Consider the following 23,284-nt stretch of genomic DNA (forward strand, 5'->3'; position numbering starts at 1 on the left):
CTTTTTCAGATGAAAAATGTTAAATAGCAAGTTAAAATTAGAATATGTAAATATGTTCTATAAATTGGAAACTGTGTATTTTGTGTCCCTTTAATCTCAAAATGTCTCAGTACGCCTCCCCTCTAACCTTGAAAATTTATTAAGATACCTTGCTGTAAACTAAGTATTTTGCACTACAAACAAATTGCTTGATCCTGCATGTCTATAATTCCTTTTGACTTCAGTGGGAGTTTCAGGTGCACAAGGAATGTAGGATTAGGGCCAAAATACCCAGTTTGTAATGCATGAACATGTTTTGCTTTTGTTGTAAAATGTTGTTCCTCATGTGCCTTTATATAGTATACTATCCAGACTTTCAAGTATTATTAATGCTTTCTGGTATGGAGTGTGATAAAATTAACTTTAATAGACAAGATTAGCTACTAACTTTTATCTGAATAAATGCTGTCAAATATTTATGCTCCTTCCAAAATACAAAATGGAGGGAGAAATGGTAGGGGTTTTGGGAAGGGGAATTGTTATAGTTATTTGCAAGCTTTGAATTATTTCCTAATCAGATTATATATGACAGTGTTTACCGCTTTTTGGAGAAATGCTGTTTGCAACATGTGACAAAGGTTTTGCTAAAGCAATTTTTTAAATAAATTGTGAGTGAGTGGAATATGGGACAAAGTTTAAGAAGCAGTGGAATAATTTTTTATCAGTTCAACAGACAACTTTTATGGAGGGAAATTCAGCCATGTATGGGGTAAAGATGATGATGACATACAGGTACAATATATTTTTAAAAAATTGTCCCAAAATGCACAAAATGTCTTCACAATAAACACTCCAAAAGTGATTCACAAAGGAATATCTTCTGGACTGTGTTAAGGTGAATAAAATGGCTAAGAGGCAAAAGGAGTTTTCTCACTACTTTGAAATTTAGTTACAAAATTGGAAGACCATTATGAAAGTAATAGATTACTAGTGAAACTAAAAAAGGCTTTTGTACCTGCTCTCACCAGAATTGAACCCCAAAATTCTAAATTGGAAAGTTGATAGTAAAACTGCAGTATTTTCAACCATCTTTCTTATACAAGGAAGGTGGGGAAAAAGTAAGTAATTGGTCATATCCAAGGAGAATGATAAGATCTAAAATATTTACCTCCCAAAAAGTTACCTGAGGATCTACAGCAATGTACGTATGTCCTTCGGTAGGATTTTCTAAAGCAGTAAATTCTGTCAGATTGAGTTTTGTTCCAGTCTGTTTTTCAGAATAGAAAACTAAATCTATTTTGACTAATTATTTATAATGGTTTAGGTGGACCTGAACTAATTGATCCTGCTGGAGTGCCCTTACCACAGCCTGCCCAATCTTGGGTATGGCTTGTTGATCTAGAGAGAACTGTAGCTCTGCTTATTGGACGCTGTCTTGGTGGAATGCTTCAGGGATCCCATGTGTCCCCTGAGGAACAGGATACAGCCTATTGGTTGAAAACACCACTGTTCAGTGATGGAGTGGAAATGGACATTCCTCATTTAGGTAGTTTGCTACATTGTTAAATGTAAACTTACTATATGTAGGCTTTTATAATTTTTCATTGCAGTTTAACATTGCCACACTTTCAAGCCTGGGTATTGCCATCCTCACAAACTTTTGGAGATGCTTGAGGAGTAGGCTGTAGGAGATCTAGATATTTAATTTCCAGCCTTCATGAACTTAAGTATGCACATATTTTAGTTGTCACTTGTCTCACAGTGATTTTAACAACATTAGGAATCCTTGTGTAGGTGATGCCATTTTAAGTAGAGTATCAGTTACACTTGGTCTAAGCAGGGTTAGGAAACACTGTACTTGGCAGAGCATCTATGTTAGGGCACTCAATATCATAGCAATTGATGGAACGATCTTAACAATGGTGAGAAGCTTTTGGAAAATGCCCTCATAGTAGACAGGTATATAAAAGCCTGGTTCTTTCCAAGCCAATTTATGCTTTTGGCCTCCAAATTGAGATTGACAGTAGGATGGTCTTGGCTATGAGAAGCAAGTCTCATCCTGTGGATTCCTAGGAGTGGATGGAAAGGAGGAAGAAAAGAATAAAATTTGCGAATAGCTACCATTTTTGTATTCTAAAATATTGGCCTAACTTTTCCACCAGTTAAGCTCTGTCAATTTATTCCTTTTTTGTAGTATATTAAATTGTGTATACCATTTGTAAGATTTGATTTATTGTGGAATCTTTATATTTCTTTCTTATAAGAAATAATTTATTTGTTAGGTTTTGCTATACCTCCCTCCCCTTTCTCTTTTAAGGAGATTCTGGCTAAATGAGCATAAATGACATTTCACCAAAACACATATGGTAAATCTTTGGGTTCAGTTCTGAAATGTCTAATCAGATTTAGAAAGATCTGTGCTGTATGGTTTGCCATTTGAACTTTCTGATTTATTTATATCTTAATATGAAAAAGTAGGAAATTGGATGTTTATAAGTAAATATAAACTTCAACACATCATAGAATCATAGGACTGGAAGGAACCTTGAGAGGTCATCTAGTCCAGTCCCCTGCACTCATGGCAGGACTGAGTATTATCTAGACCATCCTGACAGGTGTTGTCTAACCTGCTGTTAAAAATCTCCAATGAAGGAGATTCCACAGCCTCCCTAGGCAATTTATTCCTATGCTTAATCAGTGTAGGAACTTTGATGTTTATAAACAGAAAAATCAACTATCTCAAGTTTTCTAAGGGAAAAAATAACAAGCTTTCTTTTTTCACCAGGTTGTATGATTTCAACTTGGATGTACTATTTCTCATTTCCATTTGCATTAAACATTCTTTTTTACTGTCAAAAAGGATCATTTACCAACCAGAAAGCTCTATAAAGCAGAATTTCTGATCTTAATGGAAAGTCCAGTTTATAATCCACTTGGCACAGGCCAGCTGGCTCCCTACCTGGCTCTGCGTGCCTCCTTGGAAGCGGTGACGTGTCCCTACTGCTCCTAGGCGGAGGCACGGCTAAGCAGCTCTGCATGCTGCCCCCGCCCCGAGTGCTGGCTGCGCAGCTCCCATTGTCCGGGACCCGCGGTCAGTGGAAGCTGTGGGGGTGGCACCTCTGGGCGGAGGCAGCTCACAGAACCACCTAGACACGCCTCCACCTAAGAGCAGCAGGGACATGTCACTGCTTGCGGGGAGCTGCCCTAGGTGAGTGCTGCCTGGATCTGGCACCCCCTTCCACATCCCAACCCCTAGCCCTGAGCCCCCTCCCACACCCAAATTCCCTCCCTCTTAGTTAACTGGAATTTTTGACCTACCGACACCCATCATTTCCCCACCATGCCGGATAAAAAAGCTTTTGCTGTAAAGTAAAAACACAGAGTACCTATATGAATATACAGCAGTAGGAGAAACGTGCAGAACTACAGTGCAGTTGCTGGGATGGCTGTCACCCTTCTTTCTGGATCTCCCTGTGAAATATATGGAGGAGCAGGAGTCCTGATACTGAGCCATGGCACTGAGTATGGGTGGTGGCCTCTGCACAAAGTGGTAACTTTACAGCTGGGGACAGGGATATTCCATGACCTGAGGAATAGAAAGAGCGGGGATGATAGGGTTTTCCTTGTGGGTTGATGGTGTGTTCATTGGGATGTCCTTTTTCTACCCCTTTAATAGCTTGCAAAATCAGTGAATGTATGTGCTTATCAAAATCAGCAGAATATAAAACCTAAATATTTCCCTTACTTTAGACAAATGCATGAGTTCCCTGTTGGAAGTGGCCCTCTCTGGAAATGAGGAACAGAAGCCATTTGATTATAAGCTGCGACCTGAGATTGGTGTCTTTGTTGATTTGGCCTTGGGTTGTACAAAAGAGCCAGCCCGTAGTCTCTGGCTCAGTATGCAAGACTATGCTGTTAGTAAAGGTAAGAAGATGAAAACAGAAGTAGGAGACTTCTACATATCTTGTAAACCTGGAAGACAACTTTATGTGCAGAATAATGACATTACAGTGCTCAGACTATTAGCCCTATTGCCAAGCTACTTGCTTGCTTCAGGCATGCTCAGCCGGGCCTTGTGTACTCTGTGACAACAATATGTAAATTCCATGGCAAGATAAATTATGTTGCCATGTCATGCCATTCAGTCCAGTCACTACACACTTACACAGACACAGCTATGGCTCATATTTAGAAGTAACCATTGTTATAAAATAAATCTATTTTTTCTAGTAGAATGGGTCAATACAATTTTGATTTCATTTTTTTTAAAGAAAAAACAGGAACAAATACTCAAGAAATGTTTCCCACAAAAAATGTACCACTTTTTTTGACTCTTTGTATTGCCTAGCTTACCAGCCTACATTTCTGGCAGCCCTTACTTAGTGTTTGCAAACTGCACTCCATTTCCGGCTCCTGCCAACTATCTCCGTGGAACAACACATTGAGTATGTGCTGTTATCCTGTAACACTCTCTTGTGAGGAAAGCTGGATAAGAAGAGGCAATTGCAGGCAGAGGCTTGCTGGGCAGGGGACAGATCAAAATATTGGGCATCTGCTTGCAGCAAAATGGAGAATTTGGTTGAAGGAATGCTGAATTCCATTGTGCCTTGGAAAACTAACAAATTCCTGAGCTGGGAAATCCATGGTGTTCTGAGATGAATGGGTCACTTTGCACCTCTTAGAGCTATTCTTTCAGGTTGTCTGCGGATTCAGTCAAGCCAGGCTCAGTTCACATTTTCAAGGCTATTGCATTGCAACTATAATGGCTAGAATCATAATTATTTTTAAAAATAAAGGATTTTTGAATCATGAGTCTGCAGCAAGATGTGAATACCATCATTATGGAAAATGCTGGGCCCTAATCATAAGGTTTGAGATCCAAAAAGACTGCTTTGGCTCCATAAGGATATATAACATGAATAGGGTCCATTTTGGTCAATTTCACAGCCAGGGAGTTTTAAAATTAGTCAGTTTCACATTTTCAGATGTTTACATCTGAAATTTCACAGTGTTGTGACTGGGGGGTGTCCCAATCCAAAAGGTGGTCGGGGGGTGAGGGTGGGGGTGTTGCAAGACTATTGTAGCAGGGTCATGGGATTGCTACCCTTACTTCTGTTCTGCTGCTGGCTGGGGCACTGCCTTCAGAGCTGGGCAGCCAGCAAGGAAGGCTGCTGGCTGGGCACCCAGCTCTAAAGCCAGCACCACCACGGGCAGCAGCCTAGAAGTTGCTAGAAGTTGAGTTGCCTAGAAGTTGAGGTTGCAGGATATGGCAGGGTGAGTTACCATAGGTTCAGTTTTCCCAGCAATCTCGTGTCCCAGTGGAGGGCTGACAGCTAGAGCCACAGCCTCCCTGGATGGAGGGGAAGGGACAGCTCAAGCTGCAGAGCTTCCGGAAGCCTAGGGGGAAATCCTGGAGGTGGGTCTGTCCTGGAGCGGCCCCTGCAGGGGAAGAGGAAGTCTCAATCCCCAGCTGGGACTCGCAGCTGGAGCCTTGCGCATGGTAGGAGCTGCCTGGCTGGGCTCCAGATTTCATGGGGGAGATCATATTTCACAGTCCGTGATGCGATTTTTCATGGCTGTGAATTTGGTAGGGCCCTAATCATGAAATAGGTTGCTGTTCTATTTAAACTAGTTTCCAAATATACATGTGAGAGGTTTTTCGCAGGAGTGGGTGGGTGAGATTCTCTGGCCTGCGTTGTGCAGGAGGTCGGACTAGATGATCATAATGGTCCGTTCTGACCTTAATATCTATGAATCTATGTGAACATTTCCTTTTATGGATTAGTCTTACTTTTAATATTGAAAGTATGGCTGTATAAATGTTTGCAAGGGAATTGGAAAAGTTTAAAATGTGGTTTATACATTTTTTGATTCTGTGGCAGTGATTCACTTCTGTGAAAAACACATTAGATTTTGTGGGGTTTGCTTGATGGTAGGGTTGTAGCAAAAGCAGGCTATTTTCTTCATGGTCCTCTTTTTTTAAGTCAGAAATGAAATTTTTAAAATTATGAATTGTCACGGTTTGATGTGAAAATGGACATTTAATAAAAATGTTGCAAGAAGTTTGACTTTTGGACCTCAAAATGGCCTGCAACAATACTGAAGTTTTTCAAGGGTGGGAATTTCACTCAAAACACATTAACAAGATTTGTGCAATCCTCAGTAAGGCCCTAATTCAGGAAAGCTTCCCTAATAAGGACAGTAATTAAGGACGTGAGGTTGATGGGGCTGAAGCACATGCTTAAATTTTAAGTATATATTTAAATGCTATCTTGAATAGGGTTGAATTTAAGCACATGCTTAAGTGACTTCCTGAATTAGAACCTGAAACACTAAAGGGGGCAAAATCATGGCTTGGTGTACATGCACCTGCATGGCCTTTCTGGACCTTGGGTTTGGGTGCATAGACATACGTGAGCCCACTAACTCTCTTGAGCAGGAATGGAGGGCATGGGTGCAGCCTTGCCCCTTACACACACATACACGTACACGTGTGTGTACGTACATACGTACGTACGTCAGGGCTAGCAACAGATTACTCTCCATTTCCCCTTGTTTCTCCATCTTTTCTTTTCCAAGGGCAAATGGGAAGCAACAGGGAAGGAATTGTGATTGGCTGGGTCATGATTTCTTCTCTGTGCTGCACCTGGGATGACAGGTGCATCCCACTACCCTTTTGCAGGGCAGTTTATAAATGCACAATCTAGCCCTAGAGCTTTTAGAAACATGTAAGACTGTAAAGTAGCTGCATTTAGTAAAGTAATTAATTATTTTAATAGTAGAATTTTTTATCTACGTACTGAGAGTTTTTTACTGGGTTTGAAATTGCTATAGCTTCATAAAAACAAGGTCTGTTTTAAAAGAGCCATTATTTTTCCAATAAGTTTTTGAAAAACACCTACAGAGTTTGAAAAATGTAGATGCCAAGGGAGGAAGGCTACTTAAAAATAAATAAATAAATAAATAAAAAATACTGGTCTGTTTTAGATTGTCACGACTGTAACCAAGCTGGGTGATTTCAAAAATGCAGCAGGACGGCTCATAAGACAGCTCATGAATTACTAAATCTGTTGTTCAATTTAGTTATTTGGGACTCGAGCAAGCTGTCACTCTACTATGAGTATTTAGTAACTTTTGTATTATTCAGGACCCTGTTGTGTTTCAATATTATAAACTTTTAAAAAAATGTATAAATAGGATGGAAAACCTTGTTGTTTTCATTGCCTTTTCCTGGTCATATAGATGTGAGAGAGGGTTAATTTCAGTGCAGTTGAGTGATCTAAAATGAATGTCTCAGAAACCTTGTTTGCTAGTCAGAATCTCCTTTTATTCAAGCTTTGCTCAATGCAATTTAGTATCTCTGTAGCAGCCACAATTTTTGCACTGGTAGATCTGAAGATAAGACTGGTGTCCTTAAGCAAAGACTCTTCCTAGTTTAGACTTGGAGTACTCTGATCATCTTCTGTATTTGTAATTTTCAGGTCAAATTATAAGCAACTCACATAATTTCAATCTTAAACTAAACAGGGTGAGTGAGGTAATATCTTTTTTTGGACCAACTTTTGTTTGTGAAAGAGACCAGCTTTCGACATACACAGAACTCTTGTTTAGATCAGGGAAAGGCACTCAGAGTATCACACTAAATACAGATCATTTAGCATAAGTAGTTAACACATTCTGAGAGAGACAAGTAGGGTGAAGTAATATCTCTGATTGGACTAACTTCTGCTGGTGAATGAGACAATCTGTCAAGTTTACAGAGAGCTCTGAAGAAGACTGTTAACAACTCTCCACATCCCCTTGAAGAAGAACTCTATGTAGCTTGAAAACTTGTCTCTTTCACCAAAAGAAATTGGTCCAATAAAAGATATCTTTCTAATATCCTGGGACCAACACGGCTACAACAGCACTTCAAACAGTCTTTAGATAAGTTATCCAGAAGTAAAACTGCATCTTCATAATTTTCTAATAGAAAATTTTAAGTAAAGAATAATGAAAGATGTGGCTGGAAAGTTCCTTTGAAGCATATTTCAAGTCTATCAATATTAGTTTGTTAGTTCTTAACATCTCATTTAAGCAAATGATGCTATAATTATTAACATGATTTATTTCAAATTTCATTGGTGTTTCTAAGGATTTTGTTTTAGTTCACCCCTTGTTTGTTGCATTATGTGTTGTGTTAATCAGTACTCTTAGTTTATTTCATGAACACTAAATTCATTTATAAATTGGCAAAAAATTTAGCGGGAGAAAGATTTTATGTAACTTCGTAACTGATGTTGTTTTAAAATGTTGTCAGAATTAGTTTTTGGAAATTCCAGTAAATTTTAATGGTTCGTTTTTATTTTCAGATTGGGACAGTGCAACCTTAAGTAACGAGTCACTCTTGGATACTGTGTCTAGATTTGTTCTTTCAGCTCTTTTGAAACACACAAATTTACTTAGTCAAGCTTGTGGTGAGAGCAGGCAAGTAACTTGAAACTATGTTTAAATCTTTATGTACTTTTTTTTTTTTTAATGAAATGTATGATTTTTCTATTATGGCTCTTTGTAGATACCAGCCTGGTAAAGCCCTCGCAGAAGTATACCGCTGTGTGTATAAAGTTCGGAGTCGCTTGCTTGCTTGCAAAAACATGGAACTTATTCAAACTAGATCATCCTCAAGAGACAGATGGGTAAGAATGAAAAATATCTGCTTGATTATAGGATATTGCTGCATATTATGAGGATATATTTATTAACCAAATACTGTATATACGCTATGGTTTAATGATCACTTTCCAAACGTTTCTTCATTTCCTCAGCAAGAAATTTTGCACTTCATTAAAATGACTTTTTTTAAAAATGAGTTTTTAAAGCATGTTTACAAATTAAAATGTGGACTATATATAGAGATTTTAGTAGCCCTCAATTTCAGTAAGTTATTATTCATTATTTATTTAGTACCCATTATTTGAATAAGGTGCCTTACAAAGCCTTTAGCTTAGATAGGACACAGTCTAACTTGGACAAGTTCAGTGCAGGCAATTAAAGGTTGAGGCCCAAGTACAGAGGTGGGCAAACTACGGCCCGTGGGCCATATCCGGCCCGTGGGACCATCCTGCCCGGCCCTTGAGCTCCCGTCCATTTGGGGAGGCACAGCCTTCCCTACCCGGCCCTCTATACAGTTTCAGATGGCCCTCAGGCCAAAAAGTTTGCCCACCCCGTCCAAGTACATAAAAGTAGATAGCAATTAGTACAATGAGTACAAACTTTTTTTTATTTAATATTTTTTCAACATTACAATTTTTCATTTAGTGAGAAGTGATTTCACCATGTAACTTAAACAACTTTGTCTAGATGTCAGAAAACCAGGAGTCTGCAGATATTGATCCTCAAGAGCATTCTTTTACTCGGACCATTGATGAAGAAGCTGAAATGGAGGAGCAGGCAGAGAGAGACAGAGAAGAGGGGCATCCAGAACAAGAAGATGAAGAGGAGGAAAGAGAGCATGAAGTCATGACAGCCGGAAGTAAGTAGACATTAAATGTATGAATGCAATTCATGGTTTCTAGAAAGAACAGTACATTTTTTTGACACAGGAAAAATTAAAAATTAATCTAGGAGTTTTTACTTCAGACATCCAAAATGTCATTGAGTTTATTTGTGTTAAATTTTAGTATATTCATTGCGTCAAAAGATAAGAAATATTCATCACTTTTTAATAAACGTGTGTTTGCAATATATTTTCTATATGTATGTAGTAATAGATTTTAAATATCTCCTATTCTAGAGTTTGGAATCAAATATATTGTTGCTAACATTGGATTGGTTTGGAATTTACTAATGCTGTTGAATGCCTGCTTTAATCAGATCTTGGTAACACTACCAATGTATGTTTTTCAGTACACTTCATATTTGCACCACCATCTGTAAACGTCATGGACTGTCTAGATAATTTGTAATTGTTGATATTTAAATATGGCTTGCAAAGAAAATTGCCAAAATTCCTTCAGCTTTGGTAGTTTTTGCTGAATTGGGTCTTGTGACCAGGCTGAAAGGAATAATCAGCCTGTTAATTAAAAGGTTGTGGTTTTTCCTCCTTTGATGAAGCCACATCTAGCCATATTCAGGTGGCTAGTTTCTATATCAGTGTGACATTCCCAATGTGCTCTATGTTAGTGAAGTCATTTCAGTCGTGGAAAAATGCAGTAAAGTGAATTTGACTTAAAAAGAAATCAGTCGTGTTTTGTTTTTAAAAATTATTTTGTGTAAGTTTGCAAGGTTTAACAAATGTGTATTATGCACTGTGGAAAATATTAAAAGCTTTGTGAAAATGGATATTTTAACCCCCGCCCCCCCCAAACATTATCCCACTATTAAGACATCCATCTCCCCAGCCTTTGCTTAGTCATCACCACATTAGCAGGTTAGGAAGGGGTTAATTTCCTTTAGGGAAGGAGAGGTAGGTTGCTTGTTTCATCCTAGAGAACCTGCTTTGCCTCATGATTGGGACAAGGCAAATATTAAAACAGGAAGAGGAAGTGGTTTGGAGTTTCTCAGTGACATGGAGAAAGGACTTATTCCCCTCTCCTCAGGGAGGAGCCTGCCCTGGCTACCCTGACCAAGGGTTAAGGAGAACCTGCATAGGAAATTGCTTAATTTCTGCTCAGGGACTTAACTTTGCTTGAGGGGGGTCTTGGATGAGACTGTTTTCTACTTTCTGTTGATTTGTAAGGACTGAGAGGCCTGCCAAACATTTGGCAGAAGACTCTTCCCAGTGACCCAAAGCTAACAAAAGCCTAGGTTTGTTTTCCTAGAAACAGGCTGGAGCTATAAAGAGACACCATTTGCTACCGAACCCAGATCCATAGACCCATCAACAGGGTCTTCCAGCTTGCACTGTAGAAAGATATAGAACTAGATTGGGCCATCATTTCCCTTAGAAGAACCTACTTGTTTTTATTTTGCCCCCATAGCACAGGTAAATAGACTAGGATTCTTCTTGGTTTAAAAATTAAAAAAGCCTCGTAATTCCTAGACTTCTCATTAAAAGAACCTTCAAAACATGGAGCTTGGATTATGAAAAGGACTGAGCTTATGGAGGAAAGGGAGACCACAGAGTAGTATTTCCTCTCTGGAGATAAATCTGAGATTTTGGTGTCAATCCACTCAGCTCTAGAGATGTGATTAGGAAAGAATGTGAATAGCCAACTAATCCCAGATGGTTAGGAGAGAGGTCCTGAAAATATTACCAGGTGAAGTAGTTCAAAACCTGTTATCTCTCTACCTAAATTTCTTTCTTCTGTGGTAAAGGAGCCACAGTACCTTCTGAAAGGGAGGTGGGGAAGTGGATTCATCTCTCCTGAGGAATTCTGAAGCATCCTCAACAGCTTTGACAGCTTCATGTGTATCCACATGCTCTACCCAAACAATATTAGCATGGGCTGATGTACTCCTGAAGATCAGGAAATGTTATGGTCAGGTGGTCTCTCTTTCTGTAAGATAATTCCAATAGCTGTTTTTGTTTCCGAAGCATTGCTCAGCTCTTTCAGATTTTTTGCCAGAGCTGTGGGTTTCATCTCTCTTATTCAGACATGGTTGTCTTCAATCCTGCTGTGGTGATATTCAGGCAAAAACTCTACTACTAGCCTCTAAATATTTGGGAGAAAGACTGTTGGAGAATACCTTAGCAAAGTGACCTCTGAGGAGGCAAGTCCAAAAAGAAATTGGCACCTGCCAAATATGCTGGAACTACTACCGGCAATATGGGAGAAGAGTATAGTCTTTTTGTGTCTCCCACTGAAATAGAGATATGACTGAAGGGAAAGCCACTTCTCCAGAGGAAATGAACAGACCAAAAATCAAATGACCTCTAGATTTTACAGGCTACGCACTGTCTGTAAACAGTGCTGCCAACACCAGTTCTTCTGTATGACTGTATATCCCCCAGATGGATACTGTTACACAAATCCCATTGATGGGTCTGTGGACCTAGATTTGATTGAAAATTGGAATGTTTATCTTTCTTACAGATGATTTCTTTTCTCCAAGAATTCAGGTACACAGATGTTGACCAACCAGCACTTGTTTTGGTTAGGCTGCAGTTTGGTGTGTATTGGAATTTGTGTTGTTTTGGCTAATTTGAGTAGGATGCATGCACTGCAGTAAGTTTCACCAGCTTATTGTAAGAATTAGAAATATTTAGTTGGAAGCATTTTCTCTAATTTTTATGCTCTTCTAAGGGACATGGCTAACCCTGCACTGCCACTGATGGACAGTGTTACAGTCAGAAGCTGGCATGCTTAAAAAGCCAGTTATTACTTTTACTTGGTAGCAGTTGTTCCTTATTTCCTGAGCCTAACTTTATAATCCCAGGCCATCTTTATACGGTACCATATAAACAAATTCCATTCTCTAGGAGGTTTCAGGGGGTTGTTTATCATAAGCACAATGCATCCAAGGAATAGCACATTGCCAATGCCTGCTCCGATCATTGTAATACGGGATGTGTTTTTATGTTAAAAAATAAAATGTGAGGTTTTTAAATGGCAGTGTACAAGCTTTCCTGTTTAGTCTGGCTCTTTGAAGGTATTCAATGGAGTGAGAATTTTGATCATTCCCTTTCTTGCTGCACTGCTGAAGGAATTGTTTAGCAGCATGTCAGATTTTACTGTTCCCTTCATTTTAAATTTAACATTGTAAATGCTAGACTAAGTAATTAGTCTATGTTTGTTAATTTGTTTTGTAGATTTTTTACTTGTTAATGGATCCTTTTTTTACTGTTAGGAAAAAATTGTTATTTTCCACTTGTCAATGCCAATGATTGGCTTAAACTGAAGATGACTATTTTATTATCATTTAGTTTTGCCTAGAAGTTAAGACCTTGTTTTTGTGTTGCATGTTACAGAAATATTTCAATGTTTCCTATCAGCCCGTGAAGTAGCTCGCAGTCGGGATCGAGATAGGATGAACACTGGAAATGGGACTAGAGTTGATGATCAGCCTCCTCAGTCCCAACAGGAACGAAGAGTTAGCACAGATCTTCCGGAGGGTCAAGATGTGTACACTGCTGCATGCAACTCTGTGATCCATAGATGTGCCTTGTTGATCTTAGGAGTAAGCCCTGTTATTAAAGAGCTCCAAAAACGAAGGGAGGAAGGACAGTTGCAGCAACCTTCAACTAGTACTCCTGAAGGGATTGGACTCATGACTAGGTGGGATTCATTAACTAATTAAAGTAGTTAGTTTTCCTCTAGTTCTTTCTTTCCAAAAATATTTATTAAAATGTAGTAGATAACCCTTGAAGATAAACTGAGGATATGACAACAAAGAAAAAGAACTCAAGGGTTTAGATAAAATTACACTGATGCTTGGGTTCAGAGGAAAAGTGGTGTGTCTCAATTTTTCATAAGAAAAGCCAACATGATACTCATGAGCCATACTGGCAACCTAGATATAGTATGATATACTTGAAACAGTTTGATTTTTTTGAAATTGAGTATAGGTGTGTGGACTCATAATGAAATCCAGATCATCTAGGATTTAAAATAATTTGATTTGTTGAAAAATTCATATTTTAATTAGTTTGACAAGAGTCTTTGTTTTGTTCTTTTGTTTATATTTGTTGTATCTAGTGGGATTTAACATAGTGTTGGCTAAAGGTTACACTGCTTACACCCAAAATTTGGGGTTTTAAAAAAAAGTAGTAAGATAGACAGGGCCTAATATAAATAGAAATGTTTTTCATGATTTAAAAAAAAACAAATTCAATATTTCCTGGAAAACAAAGCATTTTTTTAGCCAGATGCATGAAAACCAGAAAGGAAGGCTAACTAGTTTCATTGTCTAAATTGGAGTGAAACAGCATGTGAAGTAAACAGTATAAATTCTGGTAGTCAAGTGTATTTTAAAAAATATTTAATTTTAATAATCTAAGGTATTGCTAGTAACACAGATGTAGGTTTTTTTTTTAAACTACATCTATCTTGACTTTGTCCTTTTTAACATCTGTCACACTGTTCAGTAGAGTTATACTAAAAGTCACAGTGTTTTTAGCTTTTCTGTGACTGTTTCACATTTAAACTGTATTTAAACTGAAATTTTAATAGAAATTTATAGGGAAGACTTTTTAATTTCAGTTCCATTTTTATTCTTTTTGACTGTTTGCTGGGAGTCCAGGCATTAAAACAGGGGCAGCTATGTCTGGTGGTGGTATCAAAGTGGCTTTCATCTTCAGCATATTGACCTTAGGATTCATTTAATGGGTGGGTCTTAAATAAATATAGTGCCTTTCCTTGTCTGTTGCCATGTCCCCTCCACTAGAAATCTAAATGTTTCTGCATACTGAACATTACTATGTATAACACTTACTGAAGAGCTCAGGCAAATCAATCATCTCAGGCTGCCATCAGCTCAGTAACAGTGCTGAGGAGCAATAATATATGCTAATAGAGGGCATTAGTAAACGTTTGCAAGCCCTTTCACATCTTATTCCTGTCCCCTTTTGCTCTTGAGACAATCCTGGTTAGGCTTCTCCCAAATAAAGCTGTTTTGCCAGCTGAATCAATATTTGACTATCAGTGCTTACTTTTGTCTGATATAAACATTAATGGTGATACAGGTAGGTAGTGTACACACTTCTTATGTTCATATTAAATATACAAAGTTTAGTTTTTGAATATTATACCCTGAAATTAATATTTGTAGCAGAGACTTTGTGCAACATCTTATGGCTGCTAATTTACTTTAGTTTTGTATTCTACAAAGAGCATTTGTGAAATAATTTTCTCTTTTATTTGTGTATTTTTGTGAGGCAGGAGTGAAAGTCTTACTGCAGAGAGTCGTTCAACCCATCCTAGTTCAAACTATAGGCTGATCAAATCGAGGAGTGAATCTGATTTATCTCAGCCTGAATCAGATGAAGAGGGTTACTCACTGGTAGGTAAAACTAACTTGATGTTTTATACAGTTTCAGTCTTACATCTATATTTTTTCAGATACGAAAGATATCTTAAACATGTGCCATTTTGCTTAGAATCATTGTGAATTTACGGTGGATATACAGAGGAGCCCACTGCAAACCACCTGCATTTCTATTGGGAAAACAAATGATTGCACAAAAATGAACTTTAAAATTATTATAGGTTAGTTTAGGTTGTCTTTTTGTTGTTCATGAGTAAGGCTACGTTTTAGTCATGGGTATTTTTATTAAAAGTCATGGGCAGTAAACAAAAAGCACCGCCTCGCACCACAGTCCCCAGCCCTGAGCCCCCTCACACCCAAATTCCTGCTGCTGGGGGGAGTGGGGAGACTGCCCCAGCAGCAGCCAGTGCGCCTGGCCCAGGGGCTACTAGAGCTGCTCAGGCAGCCCGCAGGCCAGGCACACCAGCCACTGCAGAAGTCACGGAGGTCAGGGAAAGTCACGGAATCTGTGACCTCCGTGACAAACACGGAGCCTTATTCATGAGCAGCAGTGACATTTACACAGCCAAAGCTATGCACCACAGTTTTTTCCCCCCAAAGGCTTGGAAATCTTGTTATATGAAGAATTGGAGTATTCTGAGGAACATGATTTTAGATTTACATGTACTCATGTGGATCTGAAGTTTAGTTAAGAGTATTTCCCTATTTTTTTTTTTTTTTTTTTTTTTTAAGTTTTGGCAGTTAGCGTAATTATATCTTATGTAATGTGGGGTGTTCTCTGTCATGTTATTTAAAACTCAGATTGTTTTAACTAAAATAAAATGCTTTGCTTTATCTCATTTCACTTAGCACTGAAAAGCTTTAAGTACCTAAATCTTGAGGTACTTTTTTGTTGTATAATTAGAAAAAGAAATGAGGTTTTGTATTGATTCTTTTTAATCTAGAGTGGAAGACGAAATGTTGATTTGGATTTTGCATCCTCACATAGAAAGAGGGGTAAGTTTTTATTAATATATTGGATATTGGTGTAAACTAGTAGATTTTAAACTTGCTTTCAGTGTTTTTTAAAGTACTTTTAGATTCACATGAAATAACTTGTTTCTGAAGTATCATATATACGATCTTAGCTCATTAGAATGGTACATGAAAATTTTGTTCTATTTTAAAAAAATTAGAATTTTTGAAGTCTCTTATATATTACTGTTGATCGTAAATAACCACTCTTTGATCATGTCTTTGTGTGGCAAAGATGTCTGATTGGTAAGTTCTAGAACCCACTGTATATATCTTTTCCTAGTGGGATATTTCTTAGGAGCTAGTGAAAGCTGTTGTATTAATTTAGATGGAGTATAGAGGATAAAGGTGTTAGCACAACTCAGTTACTGTCCAACATTAAACTGTGTTAAACAAGGTCTGGGGATTGATATACAGAGTCCTCAGCCTGCTTAATACCGTGGCAAACACATTATGAAACTCAGACCAAACTTAAGAAATGTATTGATTGAAACACACACAAGGAAAATAAAACGAGGTAAAAAGCATTAGAACTCTGATCGTTTATCCAAAACAAACTTAATCAAAACCTATTAAGTCCTTTCTGGAGACAGTGAATATTGGTTAAAGTCTCTTATGCAGTCTAACAGTCCTTCCTGGTTGAGGAGAAAGTTCTTCTGTTCAGTTCTGAATTGAGAATGATAGTCATTATCCTGCCTTAGACAAAACAGACAGATGCAGAAGGGAGAGAATAAATAGGACAGTAAAGATGGGGGAATATGGATTTTGTGGATGATCTCAGGATATTGGGTGCCTGCTCAGTCACGGCTGGGATGTTTTGGGCAGGTAGGTTTGACCATGACAGCTGTTGCTGTGGATGCCGGCTCACCAGCCTCGTCAGAGACATCATCTGACTGGTCTGGTCAGGTCCCTTTCCTTCCCTGGTCCTCAGGCTGAGCAGAGCTGGATGAACCATCTCATTCCACCGTGCTGGCACTGTGCAGTACAGTTGATTTCAGGATCCAGTTAAAAACTGAGAGAGAGGGAATCTAACGTATCAGATTGGCATCCTTTCTGGTGCAGCGATCATGGTCAAGCATCCCCCATAGAATATCAAGGTCCGGCGTCATGGGAACAATCCTTCCACCACAGCAGCAGTGGTGATGAAAAGTTCTTCTCACTGTTCTTCCTGAAAATATCTTTTTAAGGACTTCAAAAAGGAGTGATGAGTGGTCCTCTTGCTTACCAGTTAAATTCAAAAACTGTGTTAAGATTATATCAGTAAACTTTTTGTTTAAATTAATTCAGTCTTTCTCTCTTCTTTACATATCTTTTCTTAAACAGTTTTATATAATAGATCATTGTGACAATTCATGAAACTTTATCCACTTTTCACAAGTTGAGCTTACAATTAGGGTAAATTTGTAGGTCCATTTATTACTACAGAACTTTCAGAGAGTTTTCATTCTACTTTCACTCGCTTTCTGAAGCCAGCAAGAAGAAACTAATGGGGGATGTTCAAGTGATGTTCTCTATCCTTATGCTTACAATGGATTTTTGTCATAGAGTGCAGTTCAGAGCTTTCAGAACTCTAATCCAGAAGATGAAAGGCACTTGATTTGGAAGAGGGTGGGAGGGCAGTTTTCCGTTAACAATATATGTAAGTCCAAGTACCTGGTCCTTCTAGATGATATGATATATCAGTCTGAAGAATCTTAATGGTTTTCTTTCTGAAGACTATCAAAGAGTCATCTTGGAAGTAATGGAGGAAGCAAAGAATATGTCTTGTCTTTAGAGGGTGGGATAGGGATGTATGTGTCACAAGAGTGACCAGCTGATGCTAAAATAATTTTGAGTTCAGTGTCTGATCTCTACAAAGGGCTTGGAAACTAACTTTGCAGTTAAGATGTACGTGGTGTTTGGGCAGGGGTGGGCAAACCTTTTGGCCTGAGGGCCACATCTGGGTATGGAAATTGTATGGCAGGCCATGATTGCTCATGAAATTGGGGATTGGGGTGCAGGGGGGGGGATGAGGGCTCCAGCTGGGGGTGTGGGCTCTGTGGTGGGTCAAGAAATTAGGAGTTCAGTGTGCAGGAAGGGGCTCCAGGCTGGGACCAAGGGGTTCAGAGGGCAGGAGGGGGATCAGGGCTGGGGCAGGGGGTTGGGGCTTGGGAGGGGGTCAGGGGTGCAGGATCTGGGTGGCGCTTTACCTCAAGCAGTTTCCAGAAGCAGTGGCATGTTCCCCCTCCGGCCAGACAGCTCTGCACACTCGCTTGGCTGCCACCTACATGTAGGAGCCGGAGCGGGGACATGCCACTGCTTCCAGGAGCCATGGTATACACGGAGTGTGGCAAGCCCCTGACCCTGCTCCCTGGTGGGAGCTCGAGGACAGGATTAAAATGTCTGAAGGGCTGGATGCGGCCCCTGGGTTTGGGGAAGCTTGAATATTGTGGAGATATTAGGGCAAACTTTAGTAGTCTTCTGGTTAGTTGATAGCTCATTCCTAATTATGAGGGAGAATATTTAGAGAGGTCATTTGTTAGCATGTGAGCATTAGAGACTAAGTTGGATAAGTCTCATAACTGGAATATTGGCATAGATGGGGATGGCTTGATTAGGAAGGACAGGCAGAAGAAAAAGGGAGTAAAATATATACAAGAATATATACACTTGTTCTGAGGTCCAGAAGGAAGTGAGAGGCAGACCAGTTAAAAGCCTCTGGGTAAAGATAAAAGGGGGAAAACGGGTGATGTCATGGTAGGGGTCTAACTTTTCAACACCAAATCAGGAAGAGGAGGCGGATGAGGCACTTGTGGAAGAAATAACCGATATATCCAAAACACAAGACCTTATAGTAATGGGTGACTTTCATTACCCAAACATCTGTTGGAAATTATAAATTATAACCTTTAGCCTCATGGTTAGCATACTCACCCACCGTGTATAAGGCCACTGGTTCAAGTCCCCCTTGCCTGATGGAAGTGTTGCCAGCACCCAGTGCCGAGAGGCAAAACAACAGGAGGGGTTTGTTACCCGGTGTGCTTTACTTAATAATTATAACAGGGTGGAGAAGCAGAAAAGTTTATTTGAAGCTTTAAAAAAAAAAAGGTACAGGGAGAATAGAATTGGGGGGAGGGATAGCTCAGTGGTTTGAGCATTGGCCTGCTAAACCCAGGGTTGTGAGTTCAATCCCTGAGGGGGCCATTTAGTGATCGGGGGCAAAAATTGGGGATTGGTCCTGCTTTGAGCAGGGGGTTGGACTAGATGACCTCCTGAGGTCCCTTCCAACCCTGATATTCTATGTTATTCTATGAAAAGTAATATGGCAAAATGCAAAATTTCCAATAAGTTCTTGGAGTGTATTGGGGACAACTTTTTGTTTCAGAAAGTGGAGAAAGTAGCCAGGGGGACAGCCCTTTTAGACTTCATTCTGACCAACGGGGAAGAATTGGTAATGAATCTGAAGGTGGAAGGCAATTCGGATGAAAGTGACCATGAAATGATAGATTTCATGGTTTGAAGAAAAGGAAGGAGTGAGAACAGCAGAATAAGGACAGTGGACTTCAAAAAAGCACTCTGAGAACTGGTAGGTAAGATCACATGGGAAGAAAATATAAGGGAAAAAGTTCAGGAGACCTGGTAGTTTGTCAAGGAGATACTATTAAAGGCATAACTGCAAATTATCCCGATGAGAAGGAAAGATCGGAAGATGCCAATGTGGCTACATCAGGAGTTCTTTAATAACTTGAAAATCAAAAAGGAATCCTACAAAAATTGGAAATATGGATGAATTGTAAAGGAGGGGAGTACAAAAGAATAGCACAAGCTTACAGGGACAAATTTAGAAAGGCTGGGGCACAAAATGAATTACATGTACCAAGGGACGTAAAAGGCAATAAGAATAGGTTCTTTTAAATACAAAAGAAGCAAGAAAAAGACAACAGAAAGTGTTTGATCCTCTAGTTAGTGGGTAAGGAGAGCTAATAACTGATTACATTAAGATGGCTGAGGTGTTCAGTACCTATTTTGCTTCAGTCTTCACTAAAAAGGTTAATGGTGACCCCGATACTCAACACAATTAATATTAACAACAAGGGGGAAGGAACACAAGCCAGAATTGGGGGAAAATAGCTTAAAGAATATTTAGATGAGTTAGATGTATTCAAGTGAGCAGGGCCTGATGGAATTCATCCTAGAGTACATAAGGAACTAGCTGAAGCAATCTCACAGAAATGTTAGCAATTATTTTGAGACCACATGAAGGACAGTTGAAGTCCTAGAGGACTGGAGAAGGGCAAAAATAATACCTGTCTATAAAAAGGGGAACAAAGAGGACTCAGGCAATTATAGTCTGGTCCACCTAACTCTGATGTAGTGCTGGGCCCAGCGCTGGGCTCATGGCGCCAGGGGGGGCAATCTTGGCCCGTAGGCTGTAATTTGCCCACCCCTGGCCCAGAGGTAGGTGAGGCGGAGGGGGCGGTGTGGCACGGGGAGCTTGGCGGGCCGCAGGAAATAGCCCCATGTGCTGTGTGTTTGAGACCCCTGACCTAGAGGATAGTCAGATTATAAGGAATAGCCAGGATGGATTTTTCAAAAAAAAATCTTTCCAGACCAACCTAATGTCTTTCTTTGATAGGGTGTCTCGTCTAGTGGAGGGGATGGGAGCAGTAGATGTTATATATCCTGATTTTAGTAAGGCTTTTCATACAGTTCCACATGGCATTCTCATAAACTAAGGAAGCATAGTCTAAATGAAATTACTATAAGGAGGGTGCACAACTGATTGAAAGACCATACTCTGAGTAGTTATCAATGGTTTGCTGTCATCTGGGAAGGCTGTATCTAGTGGGGTTTTTCAAGGGTCAGTCCTGTGTCCAGTACTATTCACTATTTTCATGAATGATTTGGCTAATGGAGTGGAGATTATGCTTATAAAATTGGCAGATAACCCCAAACTGGGAGAGGTTGGAAGCACTTTGGAGGACAGGATTTGAATTCAAAACGACCTTATCAAACTGGAGAATTGGTCAGAAATCAACAAGGTGAAGTTCAATAAAGACAAATGCAAAGTACTTTATTAGGAGGGATAAATCAAATGCACAACAACAAAATGGAGAATAATTGGCTGGATGGTAGTATTGCTAAAAAGGATTTGGGGGTTGTTGGGGATCATAAATTGACTGTGAGTCAGCAATGTGGTGCAGTTTCAAAGAAGGCTAATATCGTTCTGAGGTCATTAACAGGAGTGTTGTTTGTAAGACATGGGAGGTAATTGTCCCACTCTGGTCAGCGCTGGTGAGGCCTTAGCTGGAGTCCTGTGTCCGGTTCTGGGCACCAAACTTTAGGAGAAATGTTAACAGAATGGAGAGAGTCCAGAGAAAAGCAACACAAATGATACAAGATTTGGAAAAGGTTAAAAAATTGGGCATGTTTAGTCTTGCGAAAAGAAGACTGAGAGGAGACCTGATAAGTCTTTAAGTATGTTAAGGGGTGTTATAAAAAGGACAAGGATCAATTGTTCTCCATATCAGCTGATTGTAGGACAAGAAGTAATGGGCTTAATCTGCGGCCAGGGATATTTATATTAGATATTAGGAAAAACTTTCTAATTATAACGGTAGTTAAGCTCTGGACTGTGCTTCCTAGGGAGGTTGTGGAATCCCCATCATTGGAGGATTTTAAGAACAGGTTGGACAAACATCTGTCAGGGATAGTCTAGGTTTACTTAATCCTGCCTCAGTATAGAGTGCTGGACATGATGATCTCTCCCGCTGTACATTTCTGTGATTCTGTGTTGTTCTTTTAAAACTTGAAGAATCATAGTACAAAGTCTGCCCACCAGAGGCAACAGAAGTAATGTTTTAGTTTGTGACACAGAACTGACTTTCTGTTTTAGATCCATCTTGAATAATTCTAGTTCAGAATGTAAAGAAATGGGTATAGTAAAGATGCTCAAATTATCATGATACATACATTTAATAAATTAAATCTAGTATCGAAATACAAAGTTAGGGAAAGATGTGGCATGACCGTCATCTTATGATTGCTTACACCCTGCCATGCAGACGTTCAAAATTAGCAAATTGTATTACAGAATTCTCTGACATCTTATTCTAATTTTTGGATACTTTTTATGTTTCTAATAGGATGCAAGGTTTTTTTCAATTCACTAAATTATCAGCCTTCTTAGTACTTAAGGGGCAAATGTCACTAATATATTATGGAAAGCACTTCCATTTTCATGGAAGTATTCTAAAACTATATTAGAAGAGGCAGCCAAGAGAGGAAGGTAGCATAGTCCTGGAAGAAGAGAGACTTGTCTTGATTAATATGTAAAATGTTAGTGGGTTTTGGAACTATCCCACATTTTAAAACACTTCTCTTTTGTAATGGAAAGTGCTTAACTAAACAAACTGAATTACAGTATCTATAAAGATAGTTCTTTGAGTGTGTGTCAATATGGAGGCACGTGCTCATTTGAGCAAGACTGGGGTTTTTTTTGGCTAGCAGTACCCTCTGAGGCTGTACATGGTCCTTGTGCATCCTCGTGCTCCTGTACAAGTGCTTAAAGGGTGGGATGGCAACAACCCTCTATCTAAAAAAAGAAAAGGAGTACTTGTGGCACCTTAGAGTCTAACCAATTTATTTGAGCATAAGCTTTCATGAGCTACAGCTCACTTCATCGGATGCATACTGTTGCATCCGATGAAGTGAGCTGTAGCTCACGAAAGCTTATGCTCAGATAAATTGGTTAGTCTCTAAGGTGCCACAAGTACTCCTTTTCTTTTTGTGAATATAGACTAACACGGCTGTTACTCTGAAACCCTCTATCTGTTCCCTCTAGCTCCCCTGGCAGTGAGATGGAACCTAGCTGGTGTCTGACTTAGTAGACCTTGGCTTAGGCTAAACTTTTTCAGACCTTTTGAGAATCCTCCGAACAACCTTTATTCTTTAAATTTAATTACTGTAGTCTGTTCTAGCACCTGTTGGATTTAACATCATTGATCAGACTCTCCTCCTACATAGAGACTCCCCTGTGCAAGGACCTTGAAATGGCAAACTATAAACCTGTCGGCTTTAAGTCTTATCCATAATGTGATGAACTTATTCCTCTGAAAGATGGGCACAGTTGCTTGTTCTGTATGGGAGAATCCCATATGCCAAGCAGGTGCTTGGTCTAGTCTTTTCTCCAAGGATTCACAGGTCACAAGATGCGAGGCTGAAGCTCCACTTTCTGGAGCAGTCCATGAAGATGGCATTTGATCCACAAGAACAAAGCTTGAAGACCCTTCTAACGGTCAAGCTCCCATCATTCTGTGCTCCACTGAACATGACCCCATGCCGACATCAACATCAGCACCGCCTCAGACACTGAAGTTGACACCTCTTTGAAGCAGAGCGCCAAAAC

The 23,284-nt window shown here is 39.4% G+C and overlaps 1 protein-coding gene across 7 annotated transcripts in view; it reads left to right on the plus strand.

The window, feature by feature from the left end:
- HERC1 (HECT and RLD domain containing E3 ubiquitin protein ligase family member 1) overlaps positions 1-23,284 on the plus strand; it is a 215,851-nt gene that overhangs the window by 81,949 nt on the left and 110,618 nt on the right. For 6 of the 7 annotated variants that reach the window (XM_048867260.2, XM_048867261.2, XM_048867267.2 and 3 more), the window contains exons 18-25: positions 1,304-1,525; positions 3,730-3,903; positions 8,331-8,445; positions 8,534-8,654; positions 9,319-9,490; positions 12,869-13,175; positions 14,778-14,898; positions 15,828-15,879. In XM_048867260.2, the coding sequence (XP_048723217.1) occupies positions 1,304-1,525; positions 3,730-3,903; positions 8,331-8,445; positions 8,534-8,654; positions 9,319-9,490; positions 12,869-13,175; positions 14,778-14,898; positions 15,828-15,879 (1,284 nt within the window). The remainder of the gene's footprint in view (positions 1-1,303; positions 1,526-3,729; positions 3,904-8,330; positions 8,446-8,533; positions 8,655-9,318; positions 9,491-12,868; positions 13,176-14,777; positions 14,899-15,827; positions 15,880-23,284) is intronic. The other variant, XM_048867266.2, reaches the window with a different exon arrangement.

Source organism: Caretta caretta, chromosome 10 (genome assembly GCF_965140235.1).
Source record: "Caretta caretta isolate rCarCar2 chromosome 10, rCarCar1.hap1, whole genome shotgun sequence".
Lineage (NCBI taxonomy): Eukaryota > Metazoa > Chordata > Testudines > Cheloniidae > Caretta > Caretta caretta.